General features: G+C 37.2%; 1 protein-coding gene across 4 annotated transcripts in view; it reads right to left on the bottom strand.

Annotated features, from left to right (window-relative positions):
• LPAR1 (lysophosphatidic acid receptor 1) overlaps positions 1-19,670 on the bottom strand; it is a 160,351-nt gene that overhangs the window by 84,684 nt on the left and 55,997 nt on the right. For all 4 annotated transcript variants that reach the window (XM_068552994.1, XM_068552995.1, XM_068552992.1 and 1 more), the window contains exon 2: positions 341-500. In XM_068552994.1, the coding sequence (XP_068409095.1) occupies positions 341-385 (45 nt within the window). In that variant the 5' untranslated portion in view covers positions 386-500. The remainder of the gene's footprint in view (positions 1-340; positions 501-19,670) is intronic.

Genomic DNA, 19,670 nt, shown 5'->3' with positions numbered 1-19,670 from the left:
AACTAGAGAACGCCCGCGCACAGCAATGAAGACCCAACACAGCCAAAAAAAAAAAAAAAGATTAGATCTGTTCCGAAATAAACCCTAAAAAAGCCAACAGCAGGATTTACTACTGACTGTCTTGATTTGGAGTTTGATGCCTACGGTAACGGCCAGACACCCTAGGCACTGAAAACCATAAGCACCTCCCTCACAAAAATACTCTTCAAAAAAATCCCCAGCAAACGATACTTCAAAGGAGACACATGATCTCCAAAGTGAAACACACTTTCTGAAACTCAATTGAAATACTCAACAAAACTATGATTAGCCCAAGCCTATGCAGGTTTGAATCACATACCTGGGGCTGTGAAATGACAGGGGTGGACGTAGAGGCAGCAGCCATGGCAGCTCTGGAGTTGTGGGCGGTGACCAGGCCCCAGCACTAAGGCACCCCACACGGGAGTCAGGTTCTCGTGGTTGCTGATCAGATCACGGTCATGCTAGGAGCAGCTGTGTACCTGGAAAAGGATAGGAAAACCCACCGTCAGCCTCGGAGGACTAGCATATGCGAGTGAAGTACCTTTGGCCACAGGAAGTGAAAAATCCCCTATACCAAATGCCAACTACCAGCTTAATGAAAAGAGGAACCCGGGAGGGAGCATCTAACATCTCATGGGAGGACTTCTGTACCATTCATCCAAATCAGTTGATGTATTTTCATAAGTCTGAATCCAACTTGGTATGATAGCTAGATGTTTTGGGCAGGTGATTTCAAGTTGTGAAGATAGGGAGAGTGGGCAGAGGGAAGAGCCGCCCTGTCATTAAATAACAAAGGAATTGAGTGACTCACAATTAAGAGCTGACAGTTTATAGACAAAGGGCAAAAAGAATAATAGTATCAAGTGTCTTAGAGACACCCAGTTCAACCCTGCCCATTAGCAGATGAGAAACCGTGCGGGTTGAAGAAGAGAGATGACTGGAAGCTTACTCTTCACTAATGGCAGAACCAGCCCTAGAGCAGCGAGCAAGTCCCAGTCCCAGATGAGACATAAGTGAATGTGTTCCATGTTTACATTTCTTTAGGGAACTTGTTACCACTTTCAGGATTAAAGAAAGGCAAGACGCCCCAAAGTTATAGACATGAGTAGGTCACAAGAAAAAGTAAAGTACTTGGGTTGGGGGAGGGGGGAGCTTTGTAAATCAGACTTCCACACGTATGAGGAAGAGTACATTTCTCAATGCCTCTCGACATCCTTAGGGAGAGGATGCTAGACCTATGTGATAATTTCCACGTTGCAATTTAGTCCAGAAGGGGACATTTTTCCAGTTTAAGAATTTAAGAAAATACATTCATTTTAAGAAAATTTTTCACTTTTAGGTTGTTTTCATACCATCTTACAATATTCTTTCTTTTATTCAAAAGATATTTATGGAACATCTACAGTGAACTAAGGGCATAATGAATAAAACTGAGCCTGCCCCTGCCTGCAGGGAGCTTTTGTCTGTAAATATACTTTCTGGTTTCAGCAGCATGTGAGATAACACTGGAATACTTTCAAACTATCGCCAAAGGATACTCTTCATAATAGTAAAAGTTATGAACCAGGATCACAAGATCCAAGTCTTGAGCAGTTAAGTAATGGCAGAGTTGGATATTTAACCCAAGTCTTTGCCAAATCCTCTGGCACTATTTTCTATTAGCTGGATTATGCTGAGCAAGTCACATAACCTCAGAAGAACTGTTTCCTAAGAAACAATCAAGGTTTGGCAGCAACTTACATTCTGATTTTTGAACCTTACATTCTGAGTTTTATCCTGTCTCTGTGTATTATCCTTCATGCTGTAGTTTTAATCACTTTAGGTTTTAGCTGTTTAGAACCGTGGCACCTTCCTATTTTCTTCCTCTACCTTTCTGTTAGAGTGACTATTTTTATTAATAGATAAGAAGTAAAGCTGTCAAGCCACATTTTGGTCTAACATTCCACACAAAATTCCATAGCTGCCCTAAGACAACAGTGATGTTCTCCTCAGTCCCAGTTTTAGCGGGAAAAATACCTGCTGTTTATCACACTGTGATTTTAAGTAACAGCCCAGGAGAAAGGCACACATCCACAGAGTGTATTTCCTCTTTCATGAGGGGTGCCAGAGAGCCGAGCCTACCCTGGGAAAATTACAGGGCCCTATGGCGCACTCTTTTGTACTGAACTTATTTCTGGCACCGTTTTGTGCCACCCCTACTTTTGTATTTTTCCTTTTCCTTCTCACGTATTGACAGTTCACATCCTCTTGCTCTATTATATGTGGAGTGGACAGATGAATATATAAATATATTATATAATATATAAATATATAAACAATGATAACCAAAAAGCAAAACAAGCAGGCAAGCGAGATTCTATTCTAAAAGACTCACGCTCTGTGTGCTGGCCCAATATCACTTCTGCCGAGCTAAATCATTAACCGATAAAACCATAAAATATTTTCAATAATCAGAGTACACAGAGTTGCCCAAAAGGTGACTGCTGGGCACCCAGCCTGCCGTCGGGAAAGGGATATCGAAATGGATGTGACAAATATGCCATATGGCATCACCGCTGACAGCCAAAGGGGGCGGGGCAGGAGACTGGGATTTAATGAACACCTACTAGATGCCGAGCACTGGCACAATCATTTCACATACAGTTTAAGGCAGATATTGTCAACTCATTTCATAGATGAGAAACTCAATGCATTGTTCCCAGTCATGTGGTCAGGAAATGATGGAGCAGAGACCTGAACCAGGACCCACCCCAGGGCCTTTCCATAGATGAACCCTCCAAGTGTACAAAAATTAACAGTGAGAAAGTGCTTGGAGTTTTTTGAAGCAAAAATTTCAGAAAGTCCTTCAGGAAGCAGGATGCAAGTCAGACGTTCTGCAGAGTAACTCTTTCCCCAAACCCTGAAACAGAGTACCCTGGGCTGCTCTCATCCATATAAAACTTTCATGATGTGCCCCTAGTTTTGATTTATGTGACACATGCCTGAGCTACATAGTAGATACTACAGATTGTTAGTTTCATATTTTGAAGAAGAAGATCAAGACAGACCATTAACTGTCTTCCCCTAAAGCATCTAAGACATATCGAGTTTTGATGCTTTTGTTAAACCTTTTTTTTTCAGACGAAGAGATCTTTATTTCTGAGATAACAGTGTATAACACTAGAAGATTCATAAAAGTGTATGTTGAACCTATTCTTACATTATAAGAGCCTTTTGTAAGATGGGATATGGTTACTTAACTCTTTAAAATATAAGGGCTAAGCAATACTACCCTCAAAGGGTATAAAATAGCTCTCTCGGGGAGCAATGTCTTAAAATTACATTTATGAAACCTATTTACTTCCCAGCTTATTTACAAAACTGTACAAATCATGGGGGAAGAGATGTGATGACAAAAAAGACAGTATCCTAAATAATGATGTCATTCAGTCTCTGGCCAAGTAAGCTGGATTACTTTGACATCTTGTGTCCTGCTTTCCCAGAGCCCCAGACTGCCAACTACAGAGTTGCACGGAATTTTTAAAGAAATTCATCCCTCTTTGAACTCTTCCAAGTATTTAGATACCTGCCCTGCAATTCTTATAGCCTGCCCTCACCGTAACTCTCTGCTTCCTTTGCTTGAGCTCCAGGTACAGGAAACCACAAAGCAGTGTTAGTCAGCTCCATTAACCGCAGGTGCCCTTGGCTGTCACTATTGCCCATTCTCTTATTCCCTAGTTGTCCCCATTTTCCATTCTAGGCATGACTTCTAATCTATATCATTCTTCTCAAAACCGCAAAACTACATCTAATGCCACTCACTTGCAGAATATGAGCTTTGTCACCTGTTGACTTGCCCATTCATCCATTTTACAGTCTTTGGGTATGAATTACCTCAAAATCCCTCCCTATAGTTCAAAATGTATATATATATATACACACATAAAATAAGTAACAAACGAGGGCCTACTGTACAGCACAGGGAACTCTACTCAATATTTTGTAATAACCCATAAGGGAAAAGAATCTGAAAGAAATAGATATGCATGTATGTATAACTGAATCACTTTGTTGTACACCTGAAACTAATACAACATTGTAAATCAACTATACGTCAATTTAAAAAAATGATTTTTTAAAAAATGGATAGATAAAATACCATTTACAAGTAAGAAAGCTACATAGGCTCATGGTTCTGTGCTAGATTAACGGAAAATAACCAATTGAATATAAGAAAAGGAAATACCCTGAATCAACCCTAGAAGCCACAGATGGATCCCAGCTATTGCTTAAACTTCCAGAAATATACTGGAAAGAATCAATATGGAAGGTTGGAGAACCTTTAAGGCTCAACATTCCCTTCATGTGAAATTGTAATTAGGTGGACAGAAAATAAGTAAATGAGACCCCAATAGACTCACAATGTTGCTCCCTGTTCAGAGGGATGACGGCTGGAGTGAACTAAGCCAGGGAGCGTTGGAGTACATTTAAAATACACTCGACTCCTTAAAAGGGGTTCATGGCTCCAACTGAACAAGTAATCTCTGGCTGTATTTACTTCTAATTTACATGTGGCCATAATGACTGGCCCAGAAAATATGTGGGAAAAAAGCACTACCAGCTGGCTTCTGATATGGGCAGCCATGCCAAGTGACAATGATCTTGCTAATTACTGAGTGCCACACCAAATACCTTAAAAAAAAAGTCTCTGGTTCTGAGACAAATGTTCCCTTTGATTACTTCTGGAGCTGATGCTGGCTCTTTTCCTAGGCCTCATAGGAAGATGAATTTCCAACTGGCAAATTTATCTACTATAAAGCTAACCTTTTTCCTTCATCTGGACTTGAGTCAAACAGTGACTCATTTCAGTCTCTAGAAAGAATGCAGGGCAATACCTGATACTGAATATGCATAGACTTCAGTCTCTAAGGATAAGAGACAGAAAAATCCAAATCCACCAGGCAAATGAAAAATATTATGGGGCTCAAGAGAAGGAAGACTATAGAATCAGAGCAAATATTTACTTAAGAAGATAGGTATACTACACAAAAGAGAACTTCAGAAAAACATGAGCTCAGAAATGAGTCGGCATTAACAAAAAAATTATGAATTATGAACTTGAATGAAGGCAATCGATAAAGTAGAAAACAGAATAAAAAAGCAGAAAACGGTATTACTGAAGCAGAAGATAAACCAGAGCTTTGGGTGGGGCCTACATGACTAAAGATTTCAAAGCTTCCATTCCCAAAATAGAACAGATGAACACAAAGTACTAAAGGAGGAAAGAAGTCATCAATGCTGAAACCAGGAATGGATACATTTATCCTCAAAATTTTAGAAAAGTGTTACACATAAATAGAGCCATTTAGATCAGGTAGGAAAAAATTTCAGACTTGAAACGTGTGTATCCTTCCTTCTTCAGAGAGCTCTATAGTCTATAGAGTCCAGCAGAAACCAAACAGAAGAAACTCTCAACCTCAAACCTGGACAGACAAGATGACGTGATAGAGGAAGGTCAGAGCTATAGCTTGTCTTTCTCAGTATTTATCTATTTCTATTTATCTATTTATTTATCTTAAGCATCTGAAGCCAGCTTTATATCTAAAGGCTGAGACTGGAAGATTCTTCTCTTGAATCTGAGTAGATGAAAAGACCTTAACAACAGTAACATCAGGAAGAAGATACTGCACCTATTCAAACAACAACAGGAGACTTAAAAACCAATCATTGGAAATGCAGGAGAAGGACTGGAATATAAAGTTAAGAAACTTGCCCAAAATGTACAGCCAAAAAACAAAGTGAAGGAAAACAGAACAGTAAGAGTGAGAAAGCTAGAGGACTAATCCAGGGGATCTAACAGCCAAATAAAAGCAATTCCAGAATAAAAAAAAAAATAAAGGAAATGGAACGGGGGTGGGGGGAGGATCAAACAACAAACTCAAAACATTTCCTAAAGTGACAAGTCCTAAGTTTGTTGACTGTAAGGGTCCACTGATGCATACCTGCCCACCTGCATCGATTTTAATATGCCCACATTAAGCACATCATCATGATTTTTTTAAACACAAGATTTTTTTAAAATTCCTGTAACTGATCAGAATGTGATGGGGGGAGCTCATAAACAAAGGATAGGCATCAGAAAGTCCTTGCATTTCTCAACAGCAATCTAGAAGCTAGAAGACAATGGACAATGAAGAAAGTGATTTACAGTCTACAATCTTGTTGTAGGATGTCCTTTGCAAAACAGGGAGGAAACTAATCAAAATGAAGGCATGGGATACAGGAACAGGAGTTCAATTCAGGAGAAAAATAAAGGGAATGCCTGGCCTACTTGTGAAAGGACATCGCTGGATGACAGGTAAGTGGACTCACAAAGTAGGTTTGCAGAATAACCACCTGTCTGGGTATGCTGAGAGACTTCTAGAACTGACAGAGTTTGTGACTGAATGAGCACGTAGAATCCTAAGCACATAGAACAGATTAATAAGCACACAGAAAAATAATAAGCAAACATAAGAAGAATAATAAGAAAACATAAGAAGAATAATTAAAATTTAAAGGAGAAGAATTTACAGAAGAGGAAAAGGATCCATAGAATGCTAAATGAATTCTAAATGGCTCCACTGTGAACGACATTAACAAGGTCATAGTAACGTTAACACTGAATATGGTCTGATCAAAATCACGACCTAACTACATCAGGATGAAGAGGTACAGGAGGGGAGTATGCATGCAGCACATCTTCCGCGAAGGATGTCTATCAATACTTGAAACTGATGTATCAAAAAGTACAAGTCTTAGTGATGCAATGCAAATACCCAATGAAGCAGCTAAACCAACTGAAAATGGTAGCTATGGGGAAGGTAAATGGCAGGGAGAGAGAAAAGAATTCCTTTTTGTTAGAAAGCCTCATATAGCTATTTGACACTTTACATTTCAAACATGTGAACATTTAAATCATTTTAACATTGATTAAAAAAATAAAGCAAAAAAAGGAAAAAAATATCACTGCTGAAACCAAAAATGTATTTAAAACTATAACAGGCAGAAGTGCCACTACAGAAAACCAAGTTGATGCCACGGAAGACAAGCTTAAGAAAAGTCACACGTGCTTATGCTAAAAATAGTTAATAGACTGATTAGAAATTATGGCTGTGGAGCACAGAAAATAGAGATTCAATATAAGAATAATTGGTACCCCTGGAAGAACAAATGGAACAGAAGTTATTTAACAATAAAAGTAAACTTTTCTTAAAAGATTAGAAGTTCTTAGGCTTAAAGAACACAATCCAAGAAAAAACAGATAAAATGCACTAAATCAAAATTTAAAACTTCTGTGCACAAAAACACAATCAAGAGTGAAAAGATAATCCATGGAATGGGAGAAAATATTTGCAAGTTATATATCTAAAAAGGAATTGATATCCAGAACATATAAAGAAAACTCAACAACAACAAAATCAAACAACCGAACTAAAAATTAAAAGACTTGAATAAATATTTCTCCAAAGATATTCAAATGGCCAAAAAGCACCTGACAAGATAGTCAACATCACTAATAGTTAGGGAAATACATATCAAAACCACAATGAGATAACACCTCACATCCATTAGAATGGTTGCTAAAAAAAAAAAAAAAAAAGGATGTGGAGAAACTGGAACCTCTATGTACTGCCAGTGGGAATGTAAAATGGTTCAGCTCCTACACAAATCAGAATGGCAGTTCCTCAAAAAATTAAAAATAGAATTATCCAGAATGGCCATCATCAAAAAATCTACAAACAATAAATGCTGGAGAGGGTGTGGAGAAAAGGGAACCCTCTTGCACTGTTGGTGGGAATGTAAATTGATACAGCCACTATGGAGAACAGTATGGAGGTTCCTTAAAAAACTAAACATAGAACTACCATACGACCCAGCAATCCCACTACTGGGCATATACCCTGAGAAAACCATAATTCAAAAAGAGTCATGTACCAAAATGTTCATTGCAGCTCTATTTACAATAGCCAGGACATGGAAGCAACCGAAGTGTCCATCAACAGATGAATGGATAAAGAAGATGTGGCACATATATACAATGGAATATTACTCAGCCATAAAAAGGAAAGAAACTGAGTTATTTGTAGTGAGGTGGATGCACCCAGAGACTGTCATACAGAGTGAAGTAAGTCAGAAAGAGAAAAACAAATACCGTATGCTAACACACATATATGGAATCTAAAAAAAGAAAAAAAAAATGATCGGAAGAACCTAGGGGCAAGACGGGAATAAAGATGCAGACCTACTAGAGAATGGACTTGAGGATATGGGGAGGGGGAAGGGTAAGATGGGACAGAGTGAGACAGTGGCATGGACATATATACACTACCAAATGTAAAATAGATAGCTAGTGGGAAGCAGCCGCATAGCACAGGGAGATCAGCTCGGTGCTTTGTGACCACCTAGAGGGGTGGGATAGGGAGGGTCGGAGGGAGGGAGATGCAAGAGGGAGGAGATATGGGGATATATGTATATGTATAACTGATTCACTTTGTTATAAAGCAGAAACTAACACCATTGTAAAGCAATTATACTCCAATAAAGATGTTAAAAAAAAATAAAATTTAATTTAAAAAATAAATAAAGAAATAAATAAATAAAATAAAAATAGAATTATCATATTATCCAGCAATTCCACTGCTGGGTATATATACCCAAAAGAATTGAAAGCAAGGTCTCAAAGAGAGATTTGTACACCCATGTTCATAGCAGCATTATTCACGATAGACAAAAAGGTGGAAGCAACCCATGGACAGATGGAATGGATAAACAAAATGTAGTATACGCATACACTTGAATATTATTCAGTCTTAAAGAAGAAGGAAATTCTGGCACATATTATAACATGGGTGAACCATGAGGACATTATGCTAAGTGAAATAAGCCAGTAACAAAAAGACAAATACTTTGTGATTCCACTTATATGAGGTACCTATCGCAATCAAATTCATAGAGGACAGTATGTAGAATGGTAGTTGCCAGGGGCTGGGGGAGGAGGGAACAGGGAATTGTTTAATAGGTAGAGAGATTCCATTTTGCAAGATGAAGAGAATTCTGAAGATCTGTTTCACAACAATGTAAATATACTTAGCACTACTGAACTTGAAAATGGTTAAGATGGTGAATTACATGTCACTTCTATGTTACCACAGTTAAAATGCAGGTTTGTTAAATAATTAAACTTCAAGAGTTAAAAGAATTCCCATTAAAAAACAAAGTGGGGAAAAATCAAATCACAAAGGGAAAAACTTAGGCTGGACACAGTCATCAGCTTGGCCACAACAGATGACGAGACACAGAAGCAATTTTCATTATTTTGTCAGAAATATAGAATGACTCAAAAAGTATACATTCAGCCAAGGTGTCATTTACCTGCAATAGCAAGAACAAGGCACGTGTATTAAATATAATCAGGATTTATTTCACCCTGAAATCTCCACTTGATGACATAATGCAGGTAATCATGTGTCAAATCAAATTAATGTGCTCAGGAGAGCCTCGGCATGAGCTTATCAATCCATGTAAACAAAGAATATCTGTGATAATAACGGTGACCTAAAAATGCAGCTATTATAACTACTAAAGGAAAAGCTATATGACTGAAATGCATGTAACTGTAATGAACGAAGATAAAAACTCCAGGAAATCGCAAGAAAAAAGAAAACATTCTTCACCTTTTGAGAGTCAATCAATACTGTTTTATTTCTAAAGTTGCTAAAAGAGGAATTTCAGGCCAAATTTAAAGAGCCAAAAGAGAAAAGGGGAAATGGGTGACAAAGGGATGGCAGTGCTACACTTTTTTATCTGAGCTTCCTATCCTTACCACTGCTTCCCATAAAAACAGGGAGGCAAATGGTCCAGCTGGGATGAAGAAAGCTGTGATCACTTTCAGAGTCCATTTGCTTCACATGCAGATTTAGAACAAGGAAGTCAGAAAAGCACTTGAGAGACCAAATAATTTCCTCATGTTTTGTTTTAAAATACCACCTTCTACCTATGGCAGCAGAAACTTTCTTCTTCAAAGGATCAGACCCAAGATCTTGCTTCAATATACTCACTGAAGACAGTATATTTCATGCTCTTAAAAATCTTTCCTTTTCCACATATAGGATCAGTTTTTCCATTTGCTTCTCCAGCTTTTCAATCAGACCTACATTTGGCCTAAAAGTCTACCATTCTTTCCACATGGCACTCAGCTAATGCATTCAAAGGCAGGAATACAGCTAGCCCATCCTGCTTGTGCTGCCTGCACAAAAGAAACACAAGCACCAGAGTCGCACTGTTTTACACGTATTTTAACAGTTCAGAGTTCAGGATTCTACAGATTGAAGGAACTGGCCAAGAAGTATTTAAATAAACTCACTGTTTGGATTTCAAAGACTGTATTGACAGGCATACAGTTTTCCCTTTTGGAAAGTGCTCCTGCTGGGGAGAGATGCTATCCTGAAACTTGTCAAAATAACCAGGAATTGTAAAAACACAATTTTCAGAAAAATCTCAGAACAGTTGTCACTACTAGGGCCAAGGATGTATTGGCCATACTCTATTTGGAGTTTCAAGCTCAAGCTACTTTGTGCTATATTATTTAGAAAATGGGGGAAATCTGAAGTTTAGGAATAATGGGTCAGAAATTGGCCAAAAGAGAAACACACCATGTAAGTTCAAAAAAAAAATTAAAAAAAAAAGAATGGTGCTCAATCATAAAGGGAGAGAGCAAGAAGAACTAGGCGATGAGAACAAAGGAAGAGAAGTCAACTCAAAAGACTGAGAAAACCCTCTTGAAAGATAGGACAATTAAAAGAATTACTCTTTGAATAAGAGACAGACTTACTACCACCCTGTTTCTTTCCATTACCCAAGACCCACAATGTCTAAACTCCTGATCTCTTTAGTATCTGCGTGCCTTGACTCAGCCAACTGTACAGGGACCCAGAGCCAGAGCCCTGAAAAGACTAATGGTAATAAAGAGTTCGCGCAAGAAAGTGGAAGCATAGATAGGGTTGATACATTTCTACTGAGGAGTGTTCATGGAGCAAGCCTCTGAGCCATGCTGGAAAGTCTGCAGTCCACAGGTTTCAGGACAAGGAGATTACACCTTTATAACCAACCCTCAGGCTGAGCTAGACTCTTCCAACCAGAGCCAATGGAGGAGTCTTGGGGGATAGTTCCTTCTAAGAGCAAGTGCATGTTTCTAAAATCAGAAGTAATTCACAGATTACTTAGAATAGAAGGGTGTAAGGGGAAGGGAAAGAGGGAAAAAGGGAAAGCAAAGGCGGGTGGGGGCAAAGTGTCAAAATAGCTGGCCAGAATGCAGAAGTCTACAGCTGTGATAAGAAAAGTATTCAGCCCAGAATAACAGTTAATAACAGCAAAGGAGGGTTTCACTGGTGGCGCAGTGGTTAAGAATCCGCCTGCCTATGCAGGGGACACGGGTTCGAGCCCTGGTCCCGGAAGATCCCACACACGGAGCAACTAAGCCCGTGAGCCACAACTACTGAAGCCCGTGCGCCTAGAGCCCATGCTCCACAACGAGGAGCCACCGCAATGAGAAGTCCACGCACCACAATGAAGAGTAGCCCCCGCTCGCCACAACTAGAGAAAGCCTGTGCACAGCAACGAAGACCCAACACAGCCAAAAATAAATAAATAAATATATTTTTTAAATAATAATAATAACAGCAAAGGAGTCTGTGGACAGAGGCATCTTCCATTACTTAAGGTTTCCAGTAGCTTAAATTTCAAGTTATTTTCAGAGAGTAAGTCAAAATCAATTCTGAGGGCCTGAATTAAAGAAGAGTGGGGGGGCTTCCCTGGTGGCGCAGTGGTTGAGAATCTGCCTGCCAATGCAGGGGACACGGGTTCGAGCCCTGGTCTGGGAAGATCCCACATGCCGCGGAGCAACTGGGCCCGTGAGCCACAACTACTGAGCCTGCACGTCTGGAGCCTGTGCTCCGCAACGAGAGAGGCTGCAATAGTGAGAGGCCCGCGCACCGTGATGAAGAGTGGCCCCCGCTTGCCACAACTAGACAAAGCCCTCGCACAGAAACGAAGACCCAACACAGCCAAAACTAAATAAATAAATAAATTTATTTAAAAAATAAAAATTAAAAAATAAATAAATAAATAAAGAAGAGTGGTTTAAAACTGTACCTCAGACTTGTGGTTGCCAAGCGGGGGGGTGGGGGGGTTGGGACGGAGTGGGAGTTTGGGGTTAGCAGATGCAAACTATTACATATAGAATGGGTACACAACAAGGTCCCACTGTATAGCACACAGAACTGTACTCAATATCCTGTGATAAACCATAATAGAAAAGAATATGAAAAAGAATATATATATATGAATCACTTTGCCGTACAGCAGAAATTAACATACTGTAAATCAACTATACTTCAATAAAATAAATTTTTAAAAATAAAAATAAGACCGTACCTCAACATAAAAAGGTTATGCCTGGAAGACAGCTTTCTGATGTGTTTGTCACAACATAAGAGAATCGGCACTCAAATTTATTTCTGGTATAGATAAACTGTTATAATCTTCCTGGAATACAATATGGATGTGTGCATGTGTGTGTATGGTTTGCATCAAGATCCTAAAAAGTATGTTGAATCAGAGGGTATGTAACTCTACAACTAGGAGTTTATACTGTGGAAAGTGTTAATTAAGAACAAAGATTTTGCTACAAGAGGGCTTAATGCAATATATTACTAGAAAATTTTAGAAACTAATAATACAGTGCTTGCCAACTGAGTTATTAAAACTATGTTCACATGCAATTCAATTTTTTACAGACAATAAAAATTAAATTGTATTGAAATTAGGTATCTATATATCACTCCCATTTGAGAAACACATACACACAACAAGATTATACATATATATGTATTGTGCCCTGAGGTGGTATGAGTATTTTAATTTTCTACAGAAAAGTAATGTACAGGGTTAAGACAGAGAAACAGGGACCTGATGACTGTGTGTCTGAAAAAAAAAAAAAAAAAGAAAGAAACTATAAAATACTGGACATCTAAGAAGTGGGAAAAGAACAAGGTGAGCCCTATGATGTCCCCAGCTTCCTGCCTCAAGAGTGTCCAGCCACAGTACAGGGGAAATCCAGGTAGGATCCACAGAACTTACTGAGTTAAAGAGGCAGATGTGAGAACCCAAGAAGCTCAAGGCAGCGAGAGTTCCCAGAACAGAGTACCACAGAAGAGAGGACCAGAAAGACAGAAAAGTAAAGAAACACAAAAAATAAAGAAAACATTTTAAATCTTATAGTACAGTACCTTGAAACGTACAGTAGTTCACACCAGACACATTAACTAACATGACTGGACATGCAAACGCACGTTCACATCTTTGAAAGTTTGCAACTTGAAGGTTCGTATGTAGGGGACTTACCAATAGAATATTACTGGGCAAGAAAAAAATAAAATGATAATAAATGCTATTATAGCATTCATGAACCTTAAAAGCATTATTCTATGTGAAAAAAGCCAGTCATACAAGGCCAAATACTGTGATTCCATTTATATGAAATGTCCAGGATAGGCAAATCTCTGAGACAAAAAAGTAGATTAGTGTTTGCCAGGGGACTGGAAAGAATAAATAGGGAATGACTGATAACTGATGTGGGGTTTCCTTTGGGGATGGAGAAAATTTTCTAACACCGTGGTGATAGTTGCACAGCTCTGAATATATCAAAAACCACTGAATTGTATTCCTTAAATAGTTGAATTATATCCCAATAAAGCTGCTAAAAAGACAATTGACAAAAATAATAATGATGGGGTTTATTATAGAAATAAAAGTTTTAGAAAAGTTAGGAGGGAGAAAAGTAAATATACTGTTGTAAGATTCTTATACTATAAAGGGTTATAATATCACTTAAAAGTATCGCTTAAGAAAATATCACTTAATATAATTAATTTAATTAAATAAATATACCTTAAAATAAAGTAAAGCCTACTATAAATGCTGAATCAACCACTAAAACAAAACAAGGAATTATAGCTAATATGCTTAGGAGGAGATAAAAATCATAAAATATACCAAATGTAAAAAAAAAAAAGAGAAACAAAGAATGGACAGGACAAATAAGCAAACAGCAAGATGAGCAAGATGATGAACTTAAATATAACCATAACAATATACACAATATACACACACATACACACAAGAAGTGGTCTAAACAACCCAATTAAAAGGCAGAGATTGTCAGACTGGATAGAAAAGCAAGACCCAACTCCCTACAAGATACACTACCTACAAGAACCATACTTTAAATATGAAGACACAAATAGTTTAAAAGGAAAAGGAAAAAGATCTGCCAAGCTGACACTAAAAATAAAACTGGAGTGCCTATATTAATATCTGGCAGAGTAGATTTTAGAGCAAAATATATTACCAAGCATAAAGAAAGTCATTTAATAATAATAAAGGGGTCAATTCATCAAGATGACATAGCAGTAATAAAAGTTTATACATCTAATAAGGGAACTTCCAATGATATGAAGTAAAAACTGATGAGAGGAGCAACAGATAAATCCGCAATTACAGCCAAAATTGCAATACCCCTCTGTAATTAGTGGATAGAACAGAAAATCAATATGGATAACAAGAACTTGAACAACATAATCAATCAACTTGATCTGACTGACGTTTTTAGAACACTTAACTGAGCGCCAGCAGAATACACATTCTCCTCAAGCGCAAAAGGAACTGGTACCAAGATAGACCATATCCTGGGCCATAAAACAAGTCTCAATAAATTTAAAAGGATTCAAATCATATAAAGTATGGTCTCTGACCACAACTGAATTAAATTAGAAATCAATAACAGAAAGATCTTTGGAAGATCACTAAATGCTGGAAAACTATCATCTCTCTAAATACTTCATGCAATAAAGAAGAAATTGAAGGAGGAATTAGAAAGTATTTTGAACTGAATGAATATTTTGAGTGTTTTGAATTGAATGAAGATAAAAACAAAGCATCAGTATTTATGGGGTGCCACTAAAGCAGTATCGAAGAGGAAAATGATAGCATTGAACATTTATAGTAGAAAAGAAGTCTCAAATAAATGACCATCAGAAACCAGAAAAAGATGATCTAATTAAACCCAAAGTAAGCAGGAAAAAAGGAAACAGTGAATAACAGCAGATAACAATAATATTATAATAGCAGAAAATAAAAGCAATAAACCCAAAAGCTGTTTCTTTGAGAAAATCAATACAATTGCTAACCCTCTAACCAAACTGGTTAGGAAAAAAAGATGATGCAAATTTTTAATGGCAGAAACAGAAGAGGGGTGGTCACTACTGACCCCATAGACATTAAAGGATATAAAGAATAAAGATAGTGTGGTATGGGCCTAAAGAAAGACAAATAGATTAATGGAACATAATAGAAAGTTGAGTAGACCTATACTTATATAAACAACTAATTTTTGACAAAGGTAAGTAGGCCATGCAGTGGAGAAAGAAGAGCCTTTCCAACAAATTGTGCTGAACTATTGGATATTTGAATACAAAACAAAAAACAACTTTGCTTCATAATTCAAACCACAAAAATTAACTTAAATTAATCTTAAATTAGCTCATAGACCTAAACGTAAAACCTAGGACTATTGATATAAAACTGCTAGAAGAAAACATAAGAGAAAATCTCTGCGGAGTTGGGTCAGGCAAATTTTTCTTAGGTAAGATATCAAAAGCATGATCCATAAAAAAACAAACTGAAACACTTGTCTTCATCAAAACTTCTTCTGCTCTTCAAAAGACACTAAGTAAATTTAAAAAACAAGCCACAAACTGGGTGAAAATACTTTCAAATCATGTCTAATAAAGGACTTGTATCCAACATGTATTTTTTAAAATCTCAATATTCAGTAAGAAACCAAACTCACTTTTTAAACTGGGCAAAAGATTTAGACACTTCACCAAAGATAATATACAGGCAGCAAATAAGCACAGAAGAACAATTAGGAAGAAACAAATTAAAACCACAATGAAATACCACTACATATCAATAGAATAACCAAAATTAAAAAGACTGACCATACCAAGTGTTGGTGAGAATATGAATCAACTGCAACTCTCACACACTGCTATGGGAATGGAAGATAGGATCAATTTGGAAAACAATTTGGCAGGTTTTTTTAAAATTAAATATGCACTTACTATCCAATCAAGCCATTTCACTCCTAGGTATTTACTCAAGAGTAAAGAAAGCATGTCAGCACAAAGACTTGAGCACAAATGTTTATAGTAGCTTTAATAGCCAAAAACTGGAAACAGCTCAGATGTCAATTCACAAACAAATAGATAAACAAATTGCTGTAACGTCCATACAGTGGAATTACTACTCAACAATAAAAAGAAATGAACTAGTTATAGACACAAAAGCATGTACCAATCTCAGAATAATTACACTGAGTGAAAGAAGTCAAACAAAACACAGCATTAGCTGCATGATTCCATTTATATAAAACTATAGAAAAAGCAAGCTAATTTATAGTGACCAAAAGCAGACCAGTAATTGCCAGAAAATATGAGGGGTGGGTAAAGTAACAGAAGGAAGGACTTCAAAGGGACAGGAGAAAATTTGAGGGGTGGTAGATATGTTCATTATCTTGATGGTGGTGATGATTTCAAGAGTATATACAGACGTCAAAACAAATCAAATTGTACATTTTAAATATGTGCACTTATATATACGTCCTCGATAAAAAAATATTAATACAAAGCATGTCTTATAATAAAGAAAAATGCTATGATACAGATTTTTAAAATACAATATTTAAAGAATATTTTCCTTGAAAGGAAAACACTGGCTTATAAGAAAATCTGAGCACTAACTATAATATATACATATATTTGTAACAACGCAAGGGCAGCCCAATGCCGAGTGTCAGAGGCCAAATGAGGTAAGGAGGATGTCCCCATGGGAAGGCAGCTGAGAGCACTTGTCAGAGCATAAAAGGTAAAGGGGCATCCAACAGAGGAGGAGAGAGAGATACAGACTCATGGTTTTCAAGAGCTATAGAAATAAAAATAGAGGTTTAAGAGTGTGTGTGGTGGGGTGTATATGTGTGTGTATGCAAGTCAGAGGCCTGGGAGTAGTGGCACCCCAATAACTATGAGTACCCTAGCACTTAGATCTTGGTCTCTAAATACCATTCTCTACTGAAAGGAACCAGGCTCTTTGGAGAAACACCTGAGTCCAGAGCTGTGGCCAGGAAGTATACAATGACTTGGAACATCTTCTTGTGCCCGAAAGAAAGAGAGCACTCAAAGAATTATGAAGAGGTTAAAAAAGACAAGGAAATTAGCTTAAAGGGCCCGTCCCTGGCCTCAAATGGACATTTTTGAGATTCAAAATAAATGACAGAACAGATTTATAACCCTTTGAATAAAATAGGAATCTATGAGTTCATTATAATATAAATTAACTAATAAAAGTTTGACAAGAAATAGGATATTTACATAGACTCAAATACTTTCCCACAAAATTCTTATTACTTACAAAGGAAAAACAGTAACTTTACAGTGGAGAAGTCTGGAAGACACTACCTTCATCAAGTGATCAAAGTAAACATCACCAGAAATTGGGACAAATACACATTGTGTGCCACCTGATAGGATGCAATGAAAAGACTATGGCATCACTTTTGTGATATTCCTGTCAAAGTTTCAAAATCTGAGTTTAATTAAAAAAAAAAAAAGGGTCAAACCCAAATTGAGGAACATTCTACAAAATAACCATCCTATAATCTTTAAAAGATCAAGGTCATAAAAGAAAAAAAACTGAGAAACTGTCCCCATGTTAAAAGAGACTAACAAGAGACATGACCAAGTAACACAATGCAAGATTCTGAAATGAATCCTTCGCTATAAAGGGTATTATTGAGACAACTGGGGAAAACTTAAATGGATTTGAATATTAGCCGATAGTATAATAATGATGTTAATTTCTGAACTCTGATGATTGTTTTGTGACTATGTGGAAGAATGCCCTTGTTTTTAGGAAATACATTATAAAGTACTTGAGGGTGTTAGGACATCATGTCAGTAATTCATTCCTAATTGACTTGGCAAGATAAAAGGTTCTTTGCATTTTTGTACTGCACTTGCAACCTTTCTGTAAGTTTGAGAAAGGAGGAGTGGGGGAGGAGGAAGGGAGGAGCATGGGGAGGAGGAGAAGCCCCATGATCTAAAATAAAATGTGTTTAATTGGAAGAGTGTTCCTGTGTCACTAACTAACCATAAGAATAGACGTGCACAAGAAGAAACTGAATTTAAAGAAAAAAAATTTTAATCTAATTAGAAGTTACTGTTACTGTTACAAATTACATGACTATCCCAGACACACATGTGCCTGATTTTAGAGAAGACAGGAAAAGACGTCTCAGACAAATGGCAGAGTATAAGAGGCATGTTGCCGAAAGTCAAATAGGTCTTTTGAAAAAGGAGAAATCTGGACCACAGTAAACAGTGCAGGCAGCATCATGCCACCAAGTTTTGCTGTATTTCCAAAAGCTAAAGAAATACTATAGTATTAGAGAGACACATTTATATTCAATGCAGAACAAAGAAAAGGGCAGATACCCCACAAATGTGGTCCTAAGAATGTCTTCTGTTTCCCAGATATACGGAAAATGTGACAAGGTACCATGTTCTTTGAGACGGTGGATTATGAAATTTCTTCTGCCAACTAGTGAGAATAATCTCTTCCAGATGTTGTTTGGCCCACAGTGTGCTATTCAAAAATATGAAATTTTTGTTTATTTTCAGAGTTCAAGAGCCAAATAAGAAACCTTGTTTCCTTCACTAACTTCTAATTAAGTCGGAGATAACAGCTTTAAAAAAAAAAAAAAATCAGTGTACATCCTAAATCTAGACTTATAGATCCTGCCCAAAGTTTTAAGGGGAAAAAAAAAAAAAATCAAACCTGTTGAATACAACCCTAGTATCTAATTCACCATGGGGGAAAAAAATGAAATTTCATTTCCTTTCCTGCTACAATAGATATCACTTTTCTTCAGTGAAGTCCTTCTTGGCAACATCTCTTTAAAACAGTAGGTAATAGAGGGAAATCTAAAGAAAACTAGTATTGTGCTGGAGAATGAGTTATTCCCAGCTGGGTTGAAGATACGTGAAGACTTTAGTTTTCCTGAGAATTCACATACATGCTTTTGCCCACTTGAGAGGTCAACAAGGAAAGGATGGCCTCATTCATTAATGCAACAATTCTGTGAGCAACATTTCAAACATATCACCCTGTGGAAGAAATCAGGAATGTGAAGCAAAGGGAATCAAATGACTCTTCTCTGTTCACAATAATTCAGTAACCATGATAACAAGTAAACAAAAAAAGGGCTCCTCCCTAACTTTCAAGTGAATGGTACTCAAACTCCTGTTTTCCTTTTATGAAAGGGTTTTCAATGTAACAGTGGGTATCTGGTATCTTTTTCAATTGTTGTTGAAGCTGTTTATCACAAAAGCAGCAGAATATAGACAGGAAAAAGAAGGCTTTTTTAAACTGTGAGGAGATAATAAAACCACAAAGTAGTCACAAGTCCCTCTGCCTGAGATGTGACCTAAAAACCAAGTGGAGACCTAAAAACA

Source organism: Eschrichtius robustus, chromosome 10, assembly GCF_028021215.1.
Source record: "Eschrichtius robustus isolate mEscRob2 chromosome 10, mEscRob2.pri, whole genome shotgun sequence".
NCBI classification, from domain to species: domain Eukaryota; kingdom Metazoa; phylum Chordata; class Mammalia; order Artiodactyla; family Eschrichtiidae; genus Eschrichtius; species Eschrichtius robustus.
Note: the sequence above shows the minus strand (reverse complement) of the source record. Positions and strands in the feature narration are given on the sequence as shown.